The sequence below is a fragment of the Polistes dominula genome, unplaced genomic scaffold (genome assembly GCF_049000335.1).
Source record: "Polistes dominula isolate Pdom_NZ unplaced genomic scaffold, Pdom_raw_medaka contig_21, whole genome shotgun sequence".
Taxonomy (NCBI): Eukaryota; Metazoa; Arthropoda; class Insecta; order Hymenoptera; family Vespidae; genus Polistes; species Polistes dominula.
Genome location: NW_028301061.1, coordinates 1,070,464 through 1,097,375, shown reverse-complemented (window position 1 = coordinate 1,097,375; position 26,912 = coordinate 1,070,464). Strand labels below are relative to the sequence as shown.

General features: G+C 35.7%; 2 protein-coding genes across 10 annotated transcripts in view; both read right to left on the bottom strand.

The window, feature by feature from the left end:
* LOC107069288 (protein trachealess) overlaps positions 1–7,766 on the bottom strand; it is an 84,416-nt gene extending 76,650 nt beyond the window's left edge. For 4 of the 9 annotated variants that reach the window (XM_015326468.2, XM_015326471.2, XM_015326472.2 and 1 more), the window contains exon 1: positions 6,577–7,765. In XM_015326468.2, coding sequence (XP_015181954.1) covers positions 6,577–7,016 — 440 coding nt within the window. In that variant the 5' untranslated portion in view covers positions 7,017–7,765. Of the gene's footprint in view, positions 1–4,514; positions 4,969–6,576 lie in introns of those variants that run through there. The other 5 variants (XM_089176222.1, XM_089176223.1, XM_015326469.2 and 2 more) reach the window with 4 other exon arrangements.
* A 2,940-nt stretch (positions 7,767–10,706) lies between these two features.
* Positions 10,707–26,912, bottom strand: part of LOC107069233 (uncharacterized) — a 61,761-nt gene continuing 45,555 nt past the window's right edge. Inside the window, 5 exon segments of the mRNA XM_015326340.2 lie at positions 10,707–18,595; positions 19,146–19,528; positions 21,851–22,052; positions 23,443–23,606; positions 26,543–26,724. Of these exon segments, the coding sequence (XP_015181826.2) occupies positions 18,019–18,595; positions 19,146–19,528; positions 21,851–22,052; positions 23,443–23,606; positions 26,543–26,724 (1,508 nt within the window). The 3' untranslated portion in view covers positions 10,707–18,018.

Genomic DNA, 26,912 nt, shown 5'->3' with positions numbered 1-26,912 from the left:
AAACAATAACCAACAAAACAAAATAAAATAAAATAAAATAAAAATAATATGCAAATCATATTTAATCAAATAATTCGCAACTAAGTGATTGTCAGATTTCATCAAATTTCTGATCTTTCCTATCAAAAAATTGAATTAAGTGTAAAACAAAAATCCCACAGTTATCCCTTAGTTGCCAACCCAATAAAATAAAAAAAGATTATCTGGAGGTTAATAAAATTAAAAAATAAAAATAAAAATGATAGGCCTGAAGAGAGAACCGAAATTTGATCGGAATAACCCTTCCGTAACGAGGTGTCAAGTAGTTAGAATCGACTTTAGTCTCTCTGCGAATGAAAGATTAGGACTCTTCTTCTGTCGAGTACTTTAGTACTATATCGTACACTTGTATGCGTAGCTTAATCATCGGTATATTCTGTTGGCGAGTGATGCCGCCCACGCGGTCACTTGACCTCCCTACGCCCCCGTATCTCTCAGTTAACCTTATCAACTCGATTCAGCTCGATCTAACCGACTCACGGTAGTGTGTTAGCTTTCTTTCTCTTCCTCTCTCTCTCTCTCTCTCTCTCTCACTCTTGTACATAATTCTAACAACCAACAAATTATTAAATACTCCTCATTATTTTGTTCCAAATGTGCATGGATAGGTTCTGTCTTGCCTAACACACATCATGCACACACTTATTATAGGACTGTTTGTTTATTATGCAATTTTAAATTAAAAACAGGTACCTTGCTATTGGATTGATGTGGGGGTACCTGGTGATGAATGAGAAACAAAAATAAAGCAACAGAATCTTTCCATTTATTATAAACTCTGATAATTGATTAATGCGGACACTTAGTTCATTTTGTTCTCAAATGCATGCATTGATATTTATTTTTTATTTTGAAAGTACCTTTAGAGCTTGGCTGAGTTGCTCGTACACCAATGCAAGACAAGAAGGGGGTAGAAAAAAAAGGAAGATAGAGAATACAAATTTTCGAAGACCCCTTAAAACGGGGAACCCCCCTTGGATAGTAAGTCGGGACTCCCTAAAGTCCTACGAAGCGTAACTTAGCATACTTTATTTGATTTTTTGTATTGGATAATAGTCTCAGGTAATAGGGTGCCTGCTTGCCGCGAAACTCTCTCTCTCTCGAAGAAAAGAAAAAAAAAAAAGAAAAAGAAGTTCGAGAGAGAGAGAGAGAGAGAGAGAGAGAGTACAGAAAGGGGGAAACAAATTTTCACGCTCCCACTACTTGCATTAACGAATTTACATTTTTTAAATGGAAGGGTCTTACACTCTCTCTCTCTCTTTCTTTTTCTTCTATGGTATTTTTCCCCTACTCTCACCTACTCTCAACGAAGGGTGATAAACTCGCGGGCCATTTGTTCAAGAAGAAGAAATGAAACCGCTGGCTGACACTGCATCTTAATAAAGAATCCTGAAGCAACCCTGACTCCTTCTTCCTTTCCTAAAACTTCCACTACCCTTCTTGAAAATCGAACCAAATATCTGAACATAAATGTACACGTGTGTATGTGTCTTCGTATACGCAATACTGCAATCTGTAAAACATATGTTTCACGTAATCGTCCTGTGACTTCTATTATTACCAACCAAAAAGAAAAAAAAAGGAAAGATATATGAAGAAAGACAGGAGAGTATAGCAAAGAAAAAGAACATGTACGTGTGTGTATGTGATGTTGATGGGTAAGAAAAAGCCAGCAAGAGTTTGGGGGTGCGAATCTATACATATTTAATGAGAGCACGCAGTTGTAAAAAAAAAAAAAAAAGAAAAAACAAGAAAGAAAGAAGATCAAGAAGAAAAAAAAAAGATAGTAGCGAATCGCGTTCATCCAATAACGAAAGAGAGAAGGAAGAAACGCGACAGATACTTTTATTCAAATCTCATCCGACGGTTTGTGGTGGTAGATGAAGATGCTGTTTCTTCTTATTTTTTTTTTTTTTTTTTTTTTACCAAACAACCATCTCTATATCAAAAGAAAAATACTCTCAGCGCCTTTCCCGCATGCATAAACATAATCCCCACATAATGTATATTTCAAAGTCTTCCAGCAACTCAAAGTCGCTTGTTCATTACTATTAGATTGATATCCACCCCTCTGCAGTTTCACCCTAATCCCACTACCACTACTCTTATAGTAGTAGTCATGATAATAGTGGTAGTGGTAGTGGTGTGTCCATATCTCGTGTGTGTTACAATCCCACGATTGATAAGCTGTTTCGATAAGAACCACTTGGACCCTTCAACTTTGCCCAATATTTTTCTTTTCCAATTCCCCATGAACCCTTTTTTTTTTTCTTCTTAAACATCGACAGATCGTTTTAACAAACTCAAAGATTCACTGATTAATATTAAATCGTTTGAACAGTTAACTTTCACTCAACCATACCAAAAGATTATTGCATGTTAAAGAGGTGGAGGGGGGTGTTAAATATTATTACACTTATAAGAGACTCAAGTTCGATTATCATTACTTAAGAATGAGATGAATTATCTGAACAATCATCTTATTTTAACAAAAACAAAATGACTTTTAGAACAAGTTAATAATAACTCAACAACCCTGACTCGTCCAGACTCATTCACTTATTTCCTTTTATTTTAGTTTCATCTCATCTTCGTCGTCCTTCATCTTTTTTCTTTTTTTTTTTGTTTTTTTTCTTTTTATCTTATTATATTACTTTATTCTGATTTAACCATTTTTCCCCGTCTAGGATTTTAGAGAGTATTTTATTACGCGGTAAATGGTCCGCGATCTATCGATTATAGTGAAAGGGATCATCGATTGGAGTAGTTCAGAGTGAAACGCAGCATGGATGAAACAAGAGAGAGAGAGAGAGAGAGTGAGTGAGTGAGTGAGTGAGTAAGGGGGACCCCTCACCGATATCAGTAGCCTGTTCTTATCCACTGATCCGCATCTACATTATTAAACTTGATTGGAGGCCAAGGTAATTCCCGCGCGAAAACGACTTGTTGCTTATCCTCTTCTCTTTCTCTCTAATACATTCTCCTGTTGCCCTACCCCATCTCCTATAAGGAGCCATTATCCAATAGGAAAAAAGTTACAAGATGGATTAGCGTGTCTAGCCAATTCAATAGTAAAAGGACCACCTTCTTTTAATAAAAAATAGTTAAACGTGTCAGTCATCTATGACGGACGTGGCCCAAACGGAAAGTCTAGTGTCAGCCACATATGACTGACATGGCGGTCAACGTGTTAACCTAACCAACCGTGATGCTTAAAACTTGATTTCTGTCAACTCACAAGTATCCTCCAATTAACAAAATAAAAATAAAAATTCCCGAATAAATAAATAAAACATGAACCGATCAAAGAGGGTTGTGGGGTGGGGTGGGGTAGGGAGAGTCTTGATAATCTTACGAACTGAATTTCAAGGGAACACTAAACTTTTATATTCTTCTCCCCCATTTAATTAACACTTTGAAACTCCCCGTATGATACAACATTCCACGTTTACCTGAACGATCATCTTTTCTGGACAGGACACATTGTATCTGGACTGATAACAGGAATCATCTGATGAAATAAGAGGCCCAAGTTTATAAAGTTGGAACGATAGCCAAAAGGTGTCATTTGGATTGTCCCGATTGGTCAGGTCAGTGACGTTGATGAGAATATATTGTCATTTGGCGTGTATATCGAACAGAAATACTATTCTTGGTTATTGACGACAACGATAACGACGAGATGGAGTTAAGGATGAGACAGGAGTGGGTATGACGAAGATGATGGTTCGTTTCGTTTTAAAAGATAGAAAGAGAGAGAGAGAGAGAGAGAGAGAGAAAGAAAGTGAGAGGGAGAAGAAGAAGAAGAAGAAGAAGAAGAGGAACAAGAAGAAGAACAAGAAGGAAGATAGAACGGACCAAGAGCCGCGGGCAAGTTGTATAATATGAGCACGCCGCGCCAGAGTTTCGGCAGGCTATAATCAATTCTGATTGCAGTCCAGCATCGCAGCGCGATCCACTGGCCGATAGCCGAGAAAAAAGTCTGGGGCTTCCAACTACCGGGCTGCACGGTGGTTTAACTGAAGAATCGAAACGAAGAGAGAGAGAGAGAGAGAAAGAGAGAAGAGGAACACGAATGCAAGTGGTGGTGAAGAGATTGGAGAAAGGGTGGGAGGAAGGAAGAAAGAACAAGAAGAAGGGAAAGATGTCTTCTAGATGTCTGTTCGCATATGTTGTAGACCCCACATATACATACTCTTATCGTTATTAGTGTTGGTGCAAGAAATAGGAGGGGAGGGGGTAAGGATTGAGGATGAGGTAAAGGTCGACGATAGGCCCTCAAGAAAATATTATTTATTAAAAGAATTCCAGAGAAACTCTTCTTCGCAACTTTGGAAAAAGATAAGGGAATGAATGGGTGTAAGTTGAGTTGCTTGCCCTAGTCCATCGACTGTTTCTCTACCAACAGGACACTCCAAGTGTGTTTATTCTCATACATGCATAGGAATACATCAATACTATCGCGAGATGCGTACAAGAGAAGCGACGTCGGGCCCGATAAAAACGCAAGCAAGTTATTTATCGGTTGGTCAGCGGCAGCCAGCCTGGCTCTGAACGAACTCGTGCGGTCCTTCTTCTTCATCTTCTTCTATCTATCCTTTTCTTCGTCCCACGTATGTATACGTTAACCCAACACACGTTTGTTCAAGCACATGCAGTCAGCACACATTCCGAAAACTCTTCTTTTCTTATCTTCCCTCAAGAAGCTTTTTTTCATTAACATACTATATAATTTAACATTGTTGATTACCACCAACAGGACCCTGCTACCGATACACATCAACCCGAACGAACAGTGCTATCGATCTTTGATCAACCTAAAGAATTTCTGATCGACCACAAATATCCTCTTCTTTTTTTGTTTTTTTTCTTTTTTGCTGACGGCACAGCAACCTTGATTCCCTTGTCGCAGCAACAGCAACTATCTCGTATGTTGCTTCTACTGGCCATGTGTGCTTCTTACTATCCCTTATGTTCGCGCGCGTCCGGCCCCATTAGTAGTTGGCTGAGCCATCATTCAATAACTACTCTCAATGCCTGTGCGACCGTGCTTCCGTGCTCGAAGACAGATGCACTCTCTTCTGTCGATAACTAATTACCACTTTGTTTCCACATCAGGTGTTCAAAAATTATTTATCGTGTTCTACTTTATTTTTTCTTTTATTTTTTTTTCTTTTTACGTGTCCTTCAATTAAAGTAACTCATTTCAAATTAGAAATAACCAACGAGTTTAACTTTTTCTAAACTCTACCCAAAAGTCTTCTTATTTTTGTATATTCGTTTTTGTTGGTCGCTTTTTATGATTCTCTCTTTCCCCAAGTTATATCGTCCAATAAAAAGTCTACTGACGAAAAAAGAAATGAACACGAGGCACATTATGGAACAAAACGTTTTTAAATGCGAGAGTTACTTTCTCCATAGAATTGTTGAAAGTATTATATACCTCTGTGTGTATCAGTTAGATCAGGATTACCCACTCCAGCAGGTTTTCCTGGTTTACAATTTACGTCTTTTTAGTGTCACAATAGTGAAATATTATATGTAGACTGGTGAAACAAACTTGTACAGTTTGGTTTTTTTTTTTTTTTTGGTTTCTTTTCATAAAAATTCGTGGTAATAAAAAGTAATAATATTAGCGTGTTTTCTATTCGAAAGGTATGTTTAGTTGATTTAAGTCTCTTTCTATCTTGGATTAGTCGTTTATGTACGTTACAACAAGATGTCCCGTTTCCTACGTCACTGTATTATAATTAACTGCAATAGAAGACACCGTGCGCTGACCCAGTTGTAATATACGACCACCACCACCTATCAGCAAGTGGAATGACCATTGCTGAGTTGCATTGAACATTTACTAATGGGTGCATTCCTTTTATCAATCTTTCTAACCCTGAACGTCCTTCAGAATAAAACGGGATAAGAGAAATGCCAGAAGAAACTTTGCGTTGCTGTCAACTTTTCATTGCCGCCGGTACGAACCGATTGCTGCTGAGTAACGAATTAAATAACTCACACTTTAAAAACAGACATTTCCGGAGATGGTGTGAAAGAGAGAGAGAGAGAGAGAGAGACAACCCATAGAATTTGAGATTGAGTAGACAACGCGTGTTAAGAAGTAGCGAGGACAGCAACAAGTGTCACTTAAATTACTGACGTCTCAAATTTCTTAACATTCCCCATGATTGATATCCATAATTGGATCTTAGGAATTCTCAACGAAGAATCTAAAGTCTTTAACTACAAACTGTTTTTATTAATTGTAAACAAGATCTGAAATAATTGCGTATCCGATCATCGTATATATCAATCAATCTCTAATCAGTTACAAAGTATGGACATTGAATACGTTGAGAGATTTGATTGACATTAAGCCGAGTGATAAAATGATACATTAAATATTTAATATAATGTGTTACGCATGTAACATGAGAATCGATTTCTTCTTAAGTTCTGCGAACGATCGATCAAATCATCCTGTGACTCAATATAAACAAACACGGAATAGATCTCCAATCTAAAATATTCGAGATAACGAACCTGTAGTAGGGGAAGCCCTGGTGAACGTGAAGGTCCATGGGCATAGCGGGGTGGGTGGCCCCATGATGATGAGCCGCAGCCGGGGCGTATTCGCCCGGAGCTGGTAAAGGTGGTTGCATCATGCCAGCGGCGGCAGCCGCGTGGTGCCCTGCCAGCATGGCACCCCAGTGAAAACCTGGAGCACCTGGCATTGCCGACGGGTGATGATGATGATGATTGTGATGATGATGGTGATGATGATGATGATGACCACCAGGATGATGACGATGATGATGATGATCCAAAATACGTTCCTCCGGTGTTACAACACTTGATGATCCTGTAGTCCCATCCCCGCTAGTATTTCCAGAAGCAACCACGGCAGCAGATACAGCAGCACTTCCGGATCCTGCAGCAGCAGCACCGCTTCCGGCGACGCCGCCGCCGCAGCCACGGTGCATCAGCCAGGCCTCCACCACGAACTTCGAACCTCCTCCTTCACCTCCTCCTCCACCCTTTTTCTTTTTATTCTGCTTCTTCTTCTGCTTCTTCTTCTTCTTTTTATTCGTTTAACAACTTCCTCCGCGTCGAAATCACCACGAAAGCCCCTGTTAAACTCTAACCCACTTGTTCTCCCACCCTTCTTATCCTCCCTCTCCCACCCTCTCTCTTTCTCTACTTCGATCTATATTTCGTAGCACTGAAGTCGAGTAGGTCTACTCGACCCTGTTATCATCATCACCCTGATGGCGCACAGCGATCGATCGATCAACGGATCGATCGATCGCCTTATCACTCACCATACCGAGTTTCATACTCTTTTTAATAACAACAACAACAACAACATGTCCTCACTGATAACAACAAATATATATATAACCAAACACTTTATTTAATTTTCAACAATTAATTGGTAACACTAAAATCTTGGTAGAAATTATCAGCTATAAGTTCACCGATTAATTAAAACACTGATTAAAAAACACACGATATTGAAAAGAAGAAGTTGATAAGGGGGGTAGGTTGCAAGTAAACAAACAAAACAAAACAAAAGAAAAAGAAGGAAGGAAAAGACTTTGACGAGGAGTCTTAACACGGAGATCTCCTCTCGCGAGAGAGCCGCTGTTGCAGCCGGACGGAAACGGCGGAGAGTGCTGGCTGGCGTAGCCTTTAGCTCGGCCATGAATGACGCGCCGTACTTGGAGCTACGCCGCGAAGGCGGAGCTTCCTACCGACCACGTGACACCTTCCGCCTCCTCCGCCCCCCACCATAGTCGACAACTCCACCACCTCCACCACCAACCACCACCAACACAACCACCATCACCATTGCCACCCACCCTTCTTCTTCTTCTTCTATCTTTTCGTCTTTTTCTCAACACCACCACCACCACCACCACCACCCCCTTTGCACCACCTTTACTTCGATCGTCCAGTATTCGCTAAACTCATTGGTAATCTCTAAAACTCTCATACACGTGGTGCTTTGACCTTTTACTTATACAATTTCTAGCCCTTTAATTGACACATGGATTATGATTGGAACTAATGTTCATAACATTTGAATATTAGCTTAATGGTTTTTTTATTTGTGAACTTAGGAATCTGAAGAATGTGATCTTGAAATAATATCTTACCCAAGTATCGGTTGCATCACAATTGAGTTCTTAAACTCTCCTACACATGGTGGTTTGACCTTTTACAAGTGCAATTTCTAGCCCTTTGATTGACACATGGGTAATAATTGAAACAAATGTTAAATACTTGGTTAATGTTTATTAATACATTAGTTTTGTTCATTGTAAATTTAGGGATCTAAATGATGTCCTGAAATAATATCGGTTGCATCACAATTGAGTTGTTCGAACCTGCCAATCCTAGGACTCCCTAGACTCTGTAAATAAATTGGAAGTGATGAAGGAAAAAAATAAAGGTTGCCATTGACGTTGACACGTAATCCAAACGATTTCTTTTTCTTATCCCGCAAAAGATTCGGTCCAACGAAAAAAAGGGACTATAAAACTTACGAAGCGCGATCGTTAAATCAGCAGGTTGTGCACGCCTTAGAAGGAGCAATAAAAAATTTAATCAAAATGCCCTCTTGGTAATTTACAGTTCTCGGCCCTTCTCTCTTTCTGTCTTTTTCTCAACCCTTTCGTCTTACGAAGGTAAACCAAGTAAGAGGGTAGTGATGATGATGGTGATGGTGATGGTGGTGGTGGTGGTGGTAGTGGAGAAATAAACGAAGCAAAGGATAAAGAATCGGTGGAACTCTAAGGAAAGGAAAAAAAGAAAAGGGTTAAAAGAACCCCACAGGAGTCATAGAACCAGTTGGTGGGTTGAGGGCAAGCACGTAAAGGAAAGAAAAAAAATAATACATCTTGTCTCAGCTCATTTACTGGCGTTAACGTTTACTCTCGCATATTATAACACCCTCCACCCTCAAAGTCCCCACCACTTTACTCTCGTAAATTACAAATTAGTGCATGAACAACGAACGAGTCAACTCGTTTACACAATATCCCTTTTTCTAACCCACTTTATGTGATACTTGAACCTTCAATCTATTTGCTATCATAAAAAGTAGAAAAACTAAAATGATTTCCACGAAAGAAAACCTGAAAATGTAAATCTGCTAAAATTCATATCACATCATTTTTTAATGAATTACAATCAAAGATCCTGAAGTAACCCTGACGCAACTTATTTATTTTTTTTCAAATTTACTTTGTGTGATACTTAAAGCTTCAATCTTTAATTTTATATTATAAAAAAGTAGGAAAACCAAAATGATTTCCACAAAAGAAAACCTGAAAATGCAAATTTGCTAAAATTCATATCACATTCATTTAAAATGAATTACCGTCAGAAAAATCCTGAAATAATCCTGACCCAACCTGAATGAATAATATCCAAAAACAATAGAGTATAGTTAGAATGATTTAATAAGAATAAGAAAATAATTTAATATTGTTTTGAATAAAAGTAATGACAAAACACGTAGCAAGATGAAGAGAGAATAATATGAGAATGATATGCGAAATGATTATGCGAGAAATCTATGTGGCTTGTATAGAGTAATGGTAATAATAATTTATTTAGCGGTTCCGCTTGGAAATATAAGGGGAAGAAACATTGGCGCAACCTACCTGTAGGTACAGGTGTGAGTCGTAATGATATAGCGGGTTTGCCCTTTAACCTCAAACGTACCCGAAGCTTCGTATCGACTTCAGTAAAGCCGACAACATCGGACTTGGGAACATCGCAATCATCGTACCGCTATATCAATCGTCAGTGAATTATTATCGAAGAAGATGCACTTGCACGATTACGTTTCTCTTTCTTTCTCTTTCTTCTGTCTATTTTCCATTTTCTTCTTCATTCGACTAAGTACTTTCAATGACTAATTTTAATACTAAACCGTATACCTTGCTGGTGGTGACTCTATCAAACGTGCCTTGATTTTTATTATTTCATTTTATAACTCGAATTAAATTTCACTTTATTATTATGATCCTTATAATTCAATTATTATTTTATTAGAATTAATATAATAATAATATGCAGTTAGTATATAATATTAAAATATGTACTCGTAATCGTAAACAATTGATTAATTCGTTCATTTTTGTGGTTTACAACTTGTCGTTCAACTTGTTCAGAAATATTTTTATGTAAGTGTGCTATTTTCACTTAGCAACACATTTATTTTCATAAGCAAATTTTATCTTTTTTCTTTTTTTTTTATGAACGTGATAATTCAATTATTATTTAATTAAATATAAAAATATGTACTCTTAATCGTAAACAATAATTAATTAATCAACTTTTTCATTAATCATTTGCTAAACTTGTTTAGAAATATTTTTATATGACTGTGCAATTTCACTTGCAACACATTTACTTTGATAACAACAATTATTTTCATTACAAAATTTCATGCATTTATTTTTTTAAACTTTTACTATTACATTATTTTAATCAATATTGTTTTAAATGTTTATTTTATTTGTTTTAAGACTCATTTTATTTTTTAATGAATTTATTTTTCATTGAAATTGGATATGGAAAGCATTGGATAAAATGTTTTGATTGGAATCCTGTGGTGATGGTTGGTTGATTGATTTCTTGTTCAAAAAACTCTTGATAAATAATTTGTAATTTTTATTTTTATTTTCATGGTGCCGAAATACAATACACAGTTGTTTCGTAAATGCGAATAAAATATGTATGTGTTGTTTCTCACTCGGCACTAATTTTTTTTTGTTTTTTTTTTGTTTGTTTCTTTGTTCTTTACAGTTCAAAGTTATTATTTAAAGGTAGAATAATATTTTCACTATAAAAAGTGCACAATAATTTGATGTTACGTTGATGTCTAACCATAAGTGGGATGATTCTGTGCAATGAAAAATTATTTGTATGCAAAAACAAATTATCCAAATTAATCATCAAAACTTTGCAATTTCATTCGTTCGAATGAATCGAATTAATTTATAAAAAAAAAATATATAATTTAATAATTAATTGTTTTTTTTCTGGTTTATCAATACGTTTAATTAGCACACAAGTATATTTTTCATTGCCAAATCTCGCACACAAGTACAAATTAAAAAAAAAAAAAATAAAATACCAAGCTTCTTAATTAATACACTGAAAATTAATTCAGTATCAAGGTGTTTTATTATATATATATATATATATGTATATATTTTTTTATAATTTTTTTTTTTATTTATATATTTTTCTTTTAATTTCATGTAAAAGTATAAATCCAACTCGTCGGTCAGTCATTTATTTGTTATCTCATTTTTTGATTGTTTTTTTTTTCTTTTTTGGATTCGTATACTTGAATGTTTAGAAAAATAATTTGTGTATTTTATTTTAAATATTTTTTTTTTTTTTTTTTTTAAATAAATTTTTATTAAAACACCAAACCAACGAATCGAATTCTTCGACACGAGATACAACATTTGATTTAGAAAATATGTAAATCTAAATGTAATTCTAAAAACAAATAATAACCCATCCTTCGGAAGTTGTACAAAGTTGTACAAGGATCAAAAATATTTTAAGTATAATTTTTGTAATAAAAATTAAAAAAAAAAATTAAAACAAAACAAAACGAAGACGTGTGAAAGGTTTGTCTACGGGTTTTCTAATAGAAAATTAAAAAAAAAAATTAACCAAAACATCGAAACATTGTGAATAATTGCAGCAATGACAAAAAAATTACTATAAATTGTAATTGAAACAAAAATAAAACAATAATATTAATAATAATAATAAAAAAAGGCACAGAAACTTGTAGACACCGAACACACAGTCATAAAAAAGTTTTTCTTTTCTCTTCTTAAGGTTTGCTTTGCAATATTTTTATTTCTTTTTATTTTTTTTTTTATTTTTCTTTTTCATTTTCTCCTTTTCTTTTCTTTACACCTTTTTATTTTATTTTTTTTTTCATAATAATAATATTTTTTTTGTTTGTTTTTTTTTTTGTTTTTTTATTTAGGGGAAGAAAATATTTTGCATGCATAAAAAAGGCGACTTTTTTTTTCTTTTTTTTAAAAAGAGTTTCTTGTAAACAACTCAACCCACTGAAATACGTGAGTAGTGTTTTGTTTTTCTTTTTTTAAATATAATAATTAAAAAAAAAAAAACCCCAAAAAAAAAAATGCATCGTAGCGAATGCAAGCGAAGAGAGAGATACTGCGTTATTATTATAATTAAAAGTTACAATAATAATAGCAATTAATAATAATAATAATAATAATTATAATTATAATTATAATAATGATAATAGTAATAATAATAATAATATTATTATTATTTTGATTTCTCAGGTACTTTATACATGTATCATGAATGTTTATAATAAATGAGAAGTAAAAGCGCATTATACAAAAAAAAAAAAAATGGAGAGGATTATAATTCTCTTCTTTTTTTTTTTTCTTTTTTATTTTTCATTATAATTATTATGAATTTTTTTTTCTTTATTATTTTTTTTTTTTTTTATCATCTACCATCTTCTTACTTCTTCATAAATATACGGATGGGTTGAAAAGTTTTGAGTCTGACATTTAAAAAAAAAAAAAAAAAAAAAAAAACCCAATGAAAGGAGTTTGATTATTTTTTTTTTTTTTTCCTTAAATTAAATTCAATTTAATTTTGGTTTGTTTTCTAAATAAAAAAAATAAGAAAATTGTTTGATTGGTGAAGACTCAATAGAAATACTTTTCAAACCATCTACGTATATTTGCTTATTTTATCGATTAAATGGAAAATGAGAGAAAATCGATGAAAACGAAAAACAAAATGATTTGGGATTTGATTTAAATTAACAAAAAGAAAGAAAAAAAAAAATAACTCAACAAAAAATTCAATTAATGAATGAAAGAAAAAAAAATATAATCAATTAAAATGACTTTCCAAAATTAAAATGCACTCTATATAGTTTGAATGATAAATTGCACGAAATTATTTGGCAAACAATTGTTAAACAAAATGTTTCTTTATTTGTTTATTTATTTCCAAATTTTCGTACCTTCAACGTTTCTCTCTCTCTCTCTCTCTCTCTCTCTCTCTCTCTCAATTTCTTTTTTTTTTTCTTCCTTTTATTCATTTTTTTTTTGTTTGTTTTATTATTATTATCAACTTTTCTTTACATAAAATTCGATATATTTTTCTTCATCGTTTAAAATCCCATATCCCGCGCTATCCTAGAAGAAGGAGAACAACAAGAAGGATAATAAACAAATTACCTTCATCTTATTATTTTTATATAATAATAAAAAAAAAAAAAACTACCCCTTTCCTAACTCGTTCGCATTAAAATTTCCCCATTTCTTAACTCGTAGTAGAGATTAATATTTTTTTAAAATCATAAATGTACAAGTGCCACGAGATCCATAGATCTATCTATTATTCATCAATTGTTCATTTATAATAATAATAATAATAATGAACAAATATTCGTCAATTATTTGATCTCCCTTCGAACACACGTTCCCTTCCCATTAACCCTTAATAAGGGTGGGTGTCAATCGTCATTTACACGGTTCGTTTCGTTCGTTCATTCATTCATCGATGTAAAATCGTTATTTTTGTTTCTTTTCTTTTCTTTCTTACTTCAAGTCTTCATTGAAGACACCAATCAACATCGGTTGTTGGTATCTATGTATTAATTAATTAATTTAATTAATTAATTTATGCAAGAATATTTAAATTAGCAAAATATTTATTTGCTAATGTGCAAAATCGTTGTTTTATTGTTTCACTCTCCCATCATCTTCTTCCTTTATTTTTTTTTTCCCCCAACCTTTTTCTTATTTTTCATCGTCATCATTATTATCATCGTCACATCTTCTTCTTCTTCTTCTTCTTCTTCTTCGTCTTCTTTTTTATTTTTATTTTTTTATATTTTTTTTTTTTTTACTTATTTTGTTTAAATACACAAAAAAAAAAAAGAAAACACACACTCATATGTATATTAAGTATATGTATAATACGCTTACACAGTAAGCAAATGCATTCCGTACGAATAATCGGATCTTCATCGTCACGATTGGTGGTCATAACTGATAAAAATCAATCTTGCGTTGTTTAATCATCAACGTTTGAATGATGTGTTGTTTGTTGTTTGTTGTTGTTGTTCATTGTGGGTTTTTTTATTTTTAGTTTCGTTTCGTTCGTTCGTTAGAGAAAATATGAAAGATTATTTTTTTTTTTTTTTTTTTTTTAATATAATAGTTTGTTTTCGTCGTTGCAATATCTTCGTAGTCGCGTAGTAGTCGTCATGTTAAAATCGTTTTCCAAAAAATAAAAGACACGTTCGATGATTGGACAATCCCTCCCTATTTCCTTACGTGAAAATAATACAGGGTGAGTCGAAATTATTGAAGTATATTTGAGAATATATTTCTTCTCTTTTAGGTTAGATTTCTAAGTGTCCAAAGTAATATTTCAAATGAAACTAAATGGTGTCCATCCAAACGCCATGTTTTTTAAGTCACCAAGTCAGTAATAATTTTTTTTTTTTAAATGCAATTGCAATTTTTGTCATTCTAATTCATGTTTTAGGTTGTCAACATTTTGTATTTAAGTGCAATTGCAATTTTTGTCATTCTAACTCATATTTTTAGGTCACCAAGTCACTAATATTATTTTTCTTAAATTCAATTGCAATTTTAGTCATTCTAATTCATGTTTTAAGTCACCAATAATTTTTATTTAAATGCAATTGCAATGTTTGTCATCCTAACTCATGTTTTATGTCATCAATATTTTTTATTTAAATGCAATTGCAATTTTAGTCACTCTTACTCATGTTTTAAGTCACCAATATTTTTTATATAAATGCAATTGCAAATTTTGTCATCCTAACTCAAGTTTTAAATCACCAAGTCACTAATATTGCTTTTTTAAATGCAATTGCAATTTTTGTCATTCTAACTCATATTTTTAGGTCACCAAGTCACTAATATTATTTTTTAAAATTCAATTGCAATTTTAGTCATACTAACTCATGTTTTAAATCACCAATAATTTTTTTTTAATTGCAATTGCAATGTTTGTCATTCTAACTCTAGTTTTAAATCACCAAGTCACTAATATTGTTTTTTTAAATGCAATTGCAATTTTAGTCATACTAACTCAGGTTTTAAATCACCAATAATTTTTTTTTAATTGCAATTGCAATTTTTGTCATCCTAACTCAGGTTGTAAATCATCAATAGTTTTTTTTTTTTTTTTTTTCAATGCAATTGTAATTGCAATTATTTTTAGTATTATTGTAATCGACACTTGTAACAATTTAAGTCACCCTGTATAATGAACCTCATTTGTGTATGCAAGAAACGATGACACGTTCGGTAGTCTCATTTTTTTACATCTTTGACGAATCTTTTTTTTCTTTCTTTCTTTCTTTCTTTCTTTTATTTTTTTATTTTTTTTATTTAATCAACCGATTTTACGGTTACCTACTTTCACTGTAAAAAACACAGTAATTGTTTTATTTAATTAATTATTTTCTTCCTTTGAACTTCTTCTTCTTCTTCTTCTTCTTACAAATTTGTGATATTCAATCACTGAATATAGAATAAAAAAATTAATTAAAGATGCACTATTGCATAAATCTACAAAAAAAAAAAAAAAAAAAAAAAACAATTTATTATAAATCCTCGTTGTTATTGGTTACTCTAATAATCATCCCAAGAACTAGTAATAATTTTTTCACATGCAATTTTGATTTATTTCGTTTCATCTTCATCTTCTTCTGCTTCATCTTCTTCCTCATAGCAATAAAAAAAAAACAATCTAAAAAAAAAAATAAAAAAAAAAACAGAACAATCCTCAATCTTTTTCAGATCACGTTTGTTCATTTCATACGTCACATTCGATCGTATTGTTATAAAAAAAAAAAAAATAAAATAAAACAAAATAAAACAAAAAAAAAACATCTAACGAAGGAACCACACTAACGAGTTCCTACAATTCGGAATTGTTGGCACTCAATCGTTTTCCGAATCCTAATTCGAATTAAAAGGGGGATGAAAACACCCTTCCTAAATTCATCCAACCTTCCTTCCTTTCTTCTTCTTCTTCTTCTTCTATGGCTAGGAACAAAAACTGTATAAAAAAAAAAATAAAAAAAAAACATGAAGATATTCATGTGCACACAATGATAAGAAATGAAGATGGCGACGGGAGGAGATCAACTAACAATCTACACGTACAAATATACGTATACATGTTAATAATACACACACCCCTTATAACCTATAATCGATGTAAAATCTAAACGAGATAATTACACACACGCAAAACAAAAAAATAAAAATAAAAATTACCGATAGAAATACCTCCTGTTATCATCTTCATCAATAAAACTCACATAACCTCGTTTTATCTTTTCATCTTCATTCCTCAAATATATCTGACTCCTATCTTCAAAGACCTTTCTTTTTAATCAACGGTTCAACCTACTTTCCAATTTTGTAACAGTTTCGTATCACGTGACACAGTGTAGTTAAGGGAACAAAATCGGTTTAACTGCTATACTTTCTTTCCCCCTCCCCTCCCTCTCCCCTTCCCCCTCTCACCCTTTCTAAACTTCATTCTTACATTTTCTTTTCTTTTATCTTTATCTTTATCTTTTTTTTTTATGTCTCCTTCTCCTTCTTCCTCTTCTTCTTCCTCTTCTTCTTCTTCTTCTTTTTTTACTTCGTGAACCTTTCTTCTCTTTCAACTCCAAGGACGAATCTCTAACCTCTCTTTATCTTCCATTTCTTTTATTTTCTTCTCATCCATTAAAGGAAAAGATTTGAATCTGTAAATACTTACGACGCCACAATATTGGTTTTGTCATTATTATTTCATATAAATATTGTTAATTACTTTTAATCTCGTTTCGATTAAAAGTCAACATCATCATCATCATCATCCCTCCTCTCGTCATTAAAATTCGGAGGTTTGTGAAGATACTAGGCCGCCATTTTGGTTCGCCATTTTGTCTATCAATAAATATATATAGATATATATTTATATTTCTTTTTTCTAACAATAAAAAATAAACAATTATTCATGAAATTCTATCATTTAAATATATATATATGTATGTGTATCTAAAACCGGTCTGTAATAATTCAATATCGATCATTATGATCATTCTTCTTCTTTTTTTTTTTTTTTAAATTAAATCATTTTTTAACTTCATATATTAGTCTTCATTCTCATTGGCGATTTTAAAGTCGCCATATTGTTTCAAAATGACCGGTCGTCTTCTTTCTGTAAAAAATATTCTTCCTCGTATTCATCCTTGAATACATTTCGTGTAACATTTATATATATATACATACCCACACACACACACACATGCATATCTGTGTGTGTATGTATATATATATATATATTTTATATATGTATATATACATTGTATATCAATCATATCAAATTAAATATCTTCGTGAGAAAATGTTCAACGATTTATAATCGTTCCTTCCGTTCGTTCGTTCGTTCTTCGTATAAACTCTACTTTACTAATTTCTTTTTTCTTTTCTTTTGTTTTTTTGTTGATTTTTTTTTTTCAATCATCTCATCATTCGATAAATAACATTCCTATAAATATATAAAAAAAAAAAAAAAGACAAAAAGAAATGTACAACACAGCATAAAAATACACACAACACGTGTGTTACTCGATCGTCGTAACTCGAATAAATTTTTGGAATTTGAACAAATTCATTGATTGAAATTTAAATTTGATCATCCACCATCTTTCTTTTCCAGTTGTCGTCTTCTTTGCGTGAATTAAATTTGATCTAGCTTAATGAAAAAATTTTTCCGACAAATGAAAATTGGCAGTGAAAACAAAGAAGACACACTTGTACAAATAAGACAACACATATAAATGCATATTAACAAAAATCCCCCCCCCCCAAAAATATGGCGAAAGAAGTAATCCCTAACCTAGAAAAGGAAGAAAATTGTGTGTCGAGTTACGAACGATGAGAGGAGTGGCAGTGTCATCGAGCATACGTCATACAAAACTGCATACACACAAACATACATACAAACATACACGATCAAACTTAAAGATAATCTGTGCAATAAACGGTGTTGACAAAACTGTCGAAACGGACAGCAGGACCGTTTTTTATTTACACTGGTGGGGGGTCCTCTGACGTAACGAAGCTGCGGTGTCAATGAAAGATTGAGGGTGTTAGCAGCTTCGCAACAATGTGGTTCAAGAAGACAAGCGGCACAGAAAAGAGCGACTAGAGCCAACTGAAAGGGCAAGGCAGCCCTCAGAATACGCCATATCCAACTTTGAGGTATGTCCGGTTCGTTTTCCGGATCACCAGTGTCCTCGGATTTGGTCCTACATCCACCAGCTCCGATAAGACCATCACCACCACTACCACAACGACCAATGTGATACCCAGATACCATAATCTCTGATTGATCTTTAATCATCGAATCATCTTCATCATCCTCGTCCTCATCGATGTTGTTGTTGTCACCATTAGCAGGCTTCTTCCTTTTGCTAAGAATAGAAACAAACAAACAAAACACAAACATAATAATGACTAACCTTTTTACCAACTTCTTTTATCTGAAGATCTCAACACTTTTCGGATCTTACAAAAGGAAACCTTTTTATCACTTTTTTTATTACGCGCCAAATGTCTTTTCGCACCTACTTCAAATGAACCTATTTTCTTCGTGCGATTAAACGAGACTATAAAAAAGGAACAAGGAAATAGAACGGAGCTTGAGTAAGGACAAAACTTTTGATAAGACAAGCCCAAAAAAAGAGAGGATATATATTCTGTTACCAGGATTGTTCTTGGATCATTTTGGTGGAGTTTTAACAAGTTGTAGAGGTGATGATCATTTGGATAAGGAATCTTGTCTCTTCTGGATGGATTCTATTAACACTGGGATTAATATTAGTGCATAATTTAACAACAACCCTTTCGTTACGTTACAACCCATACGAGTCTTCTATGCAAAAACCTTAACCCAAAGATTCGGGTGTGTATCATAACGAAAGGATTGAAGATAATTGAATAAATGTTCATAAACCAACTTACTCAGTACGATAATGATGTTGACCAACCATCCTTTTAGCGGTACGACTCTCAACACTAGCTGCAGTACGCACGATCAATTCACGACACTGTTTTTGCAAATCGCGTAACTCGTGTTCAGCGTCCTCGACCCTTTTCCAAAGTTTGGTCAATGCCTCGCTACCTGGATCCAATTGATTTTCCAAATTACGAGTTAAACGACGAAGTAAAGCCAATCTTCTTTCGCGTTCGCTTAATTCCTGTTCGCTACCGCTATCGGATATTCCACTGTCCGATAATGAACCACCTTCTTGGCTCAACAGGGTGGTCGATTGATCGGTGAACTTTGCCAATGGACACGCAGTTACTTCCACGATTGTAGCATCGTTCATTATAACAGTCTCATTCTGAAAATCAACAAGAAAAATATTGTTCTGATCAAACCGTTTCAGTGTAACCCCTTAAGGGTTAATCCCTTAATCAAAAGATGAACAAAGTTTGTTCAATTTACAACACTCAACCATACCCAAAATACAAACGACCTAATTGATGATACACCCAGTTTACTTGGAACAAAAAAATTCATATCCTAAGAACATTTGTTCATAAATAAAAGACAAGGAGGACCTCTTTTTCTCTGCTGGGTGTGTAAAACATTTGACAAAGTATTGCGATAATTCGTTGATGACTTTCCAAGCGACGAGAATTAATCCAGGAAATTGTTCGTTCGCGTCTCCAAACGTTGGAAATCCAAAAATACAAATGAGAACGAAGTGGAGACACGGACGAATCGGGGGGTGGTGTGTCGGAAAAAGATGGAGAAGGGTGGTATTGAAAGAGAAAGAGGGTGAGGAAGAGACAGGAGGTAGATTTAGGCTGTTTGCAGCAGCAGAGACGGAGGGAACGAGCCTCCGGTAATGAAAAGCGCGATCCGCATACCAAGTAGCAACCTCCGAGCTAACCTATATATGTATACATACATACAAACTTAAACCCATACATTCATAATACACACATACATATATATATATACATATATAACAAATACAACATAGAAAAGTCAAGAGACGAAGCAGGGATCATTTCCAGTTATGTCTCAAAGACACGCGGAAGAGGACTGAAAGCCACAACAACAACAACAACAACAAAAAGAAAAACGAGGACAGAACGGAACTGGACACACTCGTTGATGTTTCATCTTCTTCTTCATACCTGTCCTTGACCGAGGCCGCAGTAAAAAAAAAAACCAAAAAAAAAAACGATGCTTTTCGCAAACAGGCACCGAACCCAACCCAACTCAACTCAACCAGGAAGAAGGGGGGATTGGTAAAAGAGAGAGAAAGAGAATGCGTTTTGCCTTCTTCTTCCGCGGACGTTATTAAATTTGTATTTTTACGCTGATTCCACGGACCCACTACAGTACGTGATGGGAAAGAGAATCGTTCGGGCGATTAACGATCCAAGCTCCCTGGGGTGCGGGTTTCCTCTGAGATGGCCGACACCCCCGTGTTACTCTGGCCAGTTCTCCTGCTACTGCTGGACCATCGAAGGATCAACATTTGAAGCTTTTGCTAGCTAGGTAGTGTGTTGTGTGTATCTTGCTAAGGTTCCCTCTACTAGAAAACATGCGCAAACCATCACCCAAAAAACCAACTTGATCTTTTATTTAGCGCCTATCAAAATTTATATCAACGTTCTACGCGAGTAGAACAACTTCTTTGTTTTTTTTTCTTTTACCTTTACCTATAGCTACTACTATTCCCTTTATTTTTCTTCACATCACTGCTTGAAAGAAAAAAAAAAAGAGAGAAGGGGGTGGGGGAAAGAAGGAAAAAGACGTAATGCCCGAGTGCATGAAATTATCCCCTCGAGTACAGTAAGAAACTCTGTTTGAATCGTATTCCGTCTTGACTCGAGTTTGAATACGTTAAAAGTATGCTACCTAACCCCCACCACCAACAGGGTGTAACAGTAGTAGTAGTAGGAACAGTAACAACGACACTAGAGAGGGTAGAAAGATCGTGGGGTGTATTGTGTCGCGAGTCGTACGTCTTCCTGACAGACGAAATGAGCGCCGGGACAATTGGAAATCGTCGGACCAGACGTGCCGCCGTCGCCTTCCTACTTTTTCCATCCCTCCCTTCTTTTTTTTTTCTTTCCTTGTCCTACCAACACAACCCAACAACTGTAACACCACCTAGCAGTAAAGTAACGCAACTAATATACCCTGACACAACACCTGACGAGTGGAAAATTTGGATCTGCTGGTGCTGGTGCTGCTGCTGCTGTTATGTGACCTACATTAGCTCGATTTTCATTATAAATTTAAAAGGGTTTGCCCTACGGGGGTTAAAGAAGAAAGCACGGCATATGGGGTGGGGGTTTAGTACACTTGGGCAGTACGTCTTCTTGACAAGGCATAAGGAAGGAAGGAAGGAAAGTGAGAGGGCTTACTTTATATGCAAATATAAGACGGATATGGTTGGAATAGAGGAAGAAGAAGGGAAAAGGGTGAGAATCCTGCGAGTGGGGATAGCGTTTAACCGAGACACGATATCGACAAGTGTCATGCGTCAAAGGAACCCCCTTAAGCATCCCTCATTCCTTATTCCTCCTTAGGAGTCAAGCATGACCCTTGAATCTCACGACCCTATCGACTAAAGAGTTCAACTTCAACCCCCCTCTCTCAACAATTTTGAATCTTAGATAGGAAGAGTCAGACCACTCACCTGAGAATGAACTTCTTGTTTTTCCGACAAAAGACGAGCAACATGACGAACGGAAGATGCAACTTCCGTAGTAGCACCAGCTTGCAAAGCAACGTCCAACACAGCTAAGGTATCCTTGTCTCTACGCAAATCGCATTGAAGTTCTGACAGGCGTAGGTTGAAATGTTGAACCGTTTGAAGTGCGGACAGTCGTTGATTTCCTCTGGAAAAAAAAAAAAAGAAAAACAACAAAGATTAGAAAAGGGGGAAAGAATAAGTCCGAGTGGTTAGCAGTGATCTTCTCAGAGCAAGAAAAAAAAAAGAAAAGAATCTGACAGGTAAACATAATAAAAAGTGGAAATGTGGTAAAGCCGAGGAGCAAACATCGGGAGTCGTCCGAATTATTTGGTGGTTCCTTGCCAACGGCGCTATTGGCAAATAAAAACATTTTAGTCTTCTCTCTCTAACCCCTCATAGGAAGCTCTTCTCAAATGTAACATCTATATACATAAGTCAAGACAGGAATAAATCGAACGGTGAACCCCTCTACTTGATATGAAATCTCTCGATCGGATAAGAAATAAAATAAGAGCACAAAAAAAGGGCCCGGAAGCAGAATTGGAAAGAAAACGTTTCTGATTAATAACCCCAAAAAGAAACTCTACTACTTTTATTATCAACATTATTATTATTATTATTATTATTATTATTATTATTATTATTCACGTAGCAGTTTGAACAATAATCCGGGTAAGGAAGGAAAGAACAATTAGAGGCACGTTCTTGCGCAATCGTAAAGTGCTTAATATCAGCCGACGGACAATTTAAACGCCATACCACGAGAATAACCACCACTACCATCATGGGGCAACTGTATGCTCACTCCCTAAAAGGAATAGAAATTCCTGGGACACTTCCTGGGAGTGCGACAGAGACTAGACGAGGGATGGAATTGACCTCGGCTAAACCCAGTGGGTCACTGACGAACGAACCAACCCCCCCGTTCTTCTTTCTCTCTCCTGCTAAATCCCTAGCATTGGGAAGAGAGAAGGGAGAGGAGGATGACTAAAGTTCATGGAAAGTATGTGCATATGTGTGAGAAAGAGAAAGACAATAAATCACTTTCGAATTCCATCAATACTCGCATTTATTTTCACAGATCACTGTAGGATTTTTGAATGTTTTCTTTTTACAAAGGATTCACCTCTTAGTCAGGTTCGACTTTGTGACTTTTCTAATAGATCCTCAATTCGGCCTGAGGATAGGTCCATGATTAAACTCGCGATCCCTGTGTTAAAGCCAATAATCCCGTGACACGGGTCTCAAAATCCCAAAGTGAACATGTTACTCCTACTACTACTACTACTACTACTACTACTACTATTCTCTTTTTCTCTTTCTCACACATACACTCTTCTGTCTTTCTCATGCATGCGTGTGTGAACGTTACACGATGATGTTTGCTCTCGAGGCTTCATTATCTCTCACAATATTTGTTTAAGATCGTGTATGCGTTAGTCGTACCCGTCAAGTGGTTATTGAAAGAAGAATAGAAAAACAGGGAGCTTGTCTAACTTAACCCAACCTTATCCTAGGATTTTCATTATACTAACTTTTGAAAGGTCTCGTCCCAAACTCTGTAGAGATCAGCAACACCTTCTTTCAAGGCCCCAAAAATGAAAGATGTAGAAGCACCTAGGTCGGTAATCAATCGATGAGCTGAGACATTTAACGCCAGCATAGCAGTTTTCCGTTCCCTGAGTGAAATCAACTCGGCCTGTTAACACAAAAAGACATGAACATTTTTAATAACATACTGGTTTTATTTTTTAGGGTTAAGATCACCTGACGTATTGATAAAGAAGTTGGATTATCAAGATTGAACGAAGAAAAATTAGGGGTAGGACAAGGGAAAGAAAGGCTAGGATGATTCTAGCATGCTAAGGGTTGTTTTCAGGGTGATAGCGAGATAGACGATGAAGGAAGCATGTCACGTTGTGTCGCGTCCCTGTTCGTCGTATTTCCTTGCTGCAGAAACCGACCGACGGGAGCCGCATAAATAAACTCGAGTTTACGAGGACTACATTGTACAGTTAGGGTAAGGTGTTGTAACAGGGGGAGGTTTGGTGAAGGAACCTTGTAAAAGAACGAAAATGAAAGCTAGTCTTTCAAAGATGGGAAAAGGAGAAGAGGGAAAAAAAGATCTCAAGAGTGCTCGTAAAGTCTCACTCCTTGCGGTCATCCTTCGAAGACGACTAGGTCTTCCTATCAAACTCCTTTAAGTTTCTGCCTAACTCACAAAAGTAATTTCTCTTTAGCAGGAGTTAAAGGGGATCGATGAACGAGAGAATGAGATCCATTTGCAAAAAAACAAAACAAATAAAATAATAATAGAAGAAGGGAAGTTGGTGGTGGACAACCAGGGTAAAGGGTAGGCTCGAAAAGTAGACCACATTGATATTCGTGGCGCATCCGAAAGGCAGAAACAGCCGTTGTCTCGCATCGCGTCCCCCTTTTCGTAAAACCCTACTACTACCACCACCACCACCACCACCACAACCAGTAACGTAGCAGGCTAGCTAGTAGCAGCAGTACCACCACACCATGAACTTACCAAGCCCGATCTCTACCCTACGGACGCGCGCATTCCGATCTAATTCAATTTCCAATCAACAGCCAATCAATTGATTCGAATTCAGTATACACGAAAGCCAGCAGCCGCCTCGCGTTCGACTGCTGCATGTCTATGAGGAGCTGCTGCTGCTGCTGCTGCTACTGTACCACGAGTTTGACTATCTCTTTTTCTCTCTTTGTCCCCCCCTTCTCACTCTTTCCTTTCTACCATCTTTCTCCTCTCCCTGGGAGAGTCACGTACGCCTTCGAACTCGGGGAATTAGCTTTTACGCCTCGTAATACCGCGCGAGGTGTTAAGTGGAACGGAGAGAACCTCTGCTAGTATTTTAATTGGCTGGCACGTGCTATCTTACACGCAATGGAGCAAGCCTCTCTTTCTCTCTCTCTCTTTTCCCTCTCACTCACTCTCTTTAAAACAAGCAGGCATTATCGTTCGTGAAAAGGGACAAGACGCGTGGAATGATAGCTACGAATAAAGGCACGCGATGCTTTGCTCAAAATAACACGAGTCAAAGGACAAGGACCGAATAAGTGTTAACAGTCGCCAACTTCAAAGTCAAGTTTGTATATTCGTAAACCCGACGTGCATATCCGCGTGTTTAAACTTTGTGCATATGTGTATGGAATGCGATTGAATTATTACAGGGTGTCCCATATGAAATTATCAACAACTGTAATCATCAATTGAAGAGTAGTCCAAATAAAAGGAAGAAAAGAGAATAGACTTGAAGTCAAGGTACTTCTCTTGAAGTAAGTCTCTTCCTCCTCCTTCTCCTCCTCCTCCTCCTACCTCTCTCTTCCCTATCTTCTTCGTAGGTCTTCGGTGGCCTACCGCACCTCCTGCATAATGCAGCACGGCAACGAGTTCAGCCAGCAAATGTTGGACGCTAATACATCTTGATGATAGATAGGAAGCATGTGTTTGGTCTTCGCAATGAAGCCGAGAGAGGGATGTCAGAGGAAAAGTGGGAGGAAGAGGATATTGTGGAACTGGTGGTAGAGTTTCAGAAGGGTAGGGGTAGGGGGTAGGAATGGTGATGCTACTTCAACTACTAGTGATGATAGTGGTTGTGTGAGAGTAGTAGTGGTGCTGGTGTCCGCGACGGTGCCAGCCAGCCACCAAACCAACGTAGACGCGAAACCTTCCCTTCCTGACTTTGGGGTTGGAGCTTGGAGGGTGGAACTCGAACTCGGGGGATGCTAGCTACTGCTGCTACTGCTGCTGCTGCTGTACGGTTCTACGTTCGGCGACGTTCACTCGCGAATTCCAATGCTGAGCACGTTCCCGTCAGACGAGCGTACGTGCGACACGACTACGCTTTTACGCTACTCTCTTTCCTACCCTCCACCTCACTTCCCACCTGACCATCCTCCTTCTTTCGTTCTTCTTCTTCTTCTTCTTCTTCTGACTTTAGCATCACACGAAGTCACCCTCTTCCTTTTCTACCACCCCACCTGCCCCTTTGTCGAGACCCTACGCTTCTCAACCGACCACCCTTTCTTAACTTTCTTATTGCTCGCCTATCCTTCTCCTCCTATTACTCCTCCATCCCACCCAACTCCTCTCCAACATTTCTTCTCTTACCACACCCCAGCAACCAACCCTCTTTCCTCCTACACACACGCTTCACAATTGCGATATTCTTTGATAGCACGAACTATCCCCTTTTTTCTAATTCCTATAGAACATTCGATAACGAGGGATAATCGAAAAAAAAGTATCTAAAAATGGACAGACTTTCTTTTTAACCTAAAAATTTCTATAAAGTCAACGTAAGTTGCGTGTGAAGCAAGATTGGTCCACTAATTATGAATGAGGGTGAAAGAATTGGGAAAGTAGGGTTGTTATTGGGATGTTGGTTTATTAATTATTCGTAATATTTTGTTAATTTTTATAGTAAACTACTTTACCGATCGATGGTAACGATTTAACAACTAATGTTAATAGTTTACCGACAGAAAATAATGAACTCTTCTTACCAACGTATGTCGATAACAAGAAACCCTACAATTATCATTGTAAACCCGCGAAAATATGAAATATCGAAGAAAGAAAGAAAAAAAAAGAGAAAATCATACCGTAATTCGATTAATCTGATCGTCTAGAAGATGAGGTTGTTCCAAAATGATCTCATAACCCATAAGCCTTTCATAAGTTGCTTTAAATTCCAACAACATGGCTGATAATTCCTGATGAAGTGAACCAGCCATTCGATTTTCCTCCACCCGGGAAGCCAACGATTCCCATCTTTCTATTGCACCTGGAAAAAGAGAAATACAAAACAAATCAAATTAATTAATTTAAAAAGAATGAAACGGTATTGGCAAACAAAGTAAATAGAATTAGAGTAGTGAAACGAAATTAAAAAAAAAAGGGTATAAAATAACAACCAACAGGTACAGCCGGTTTGATACAAAGAGTTTAATCGACATTTAAACTTGTCCTTGT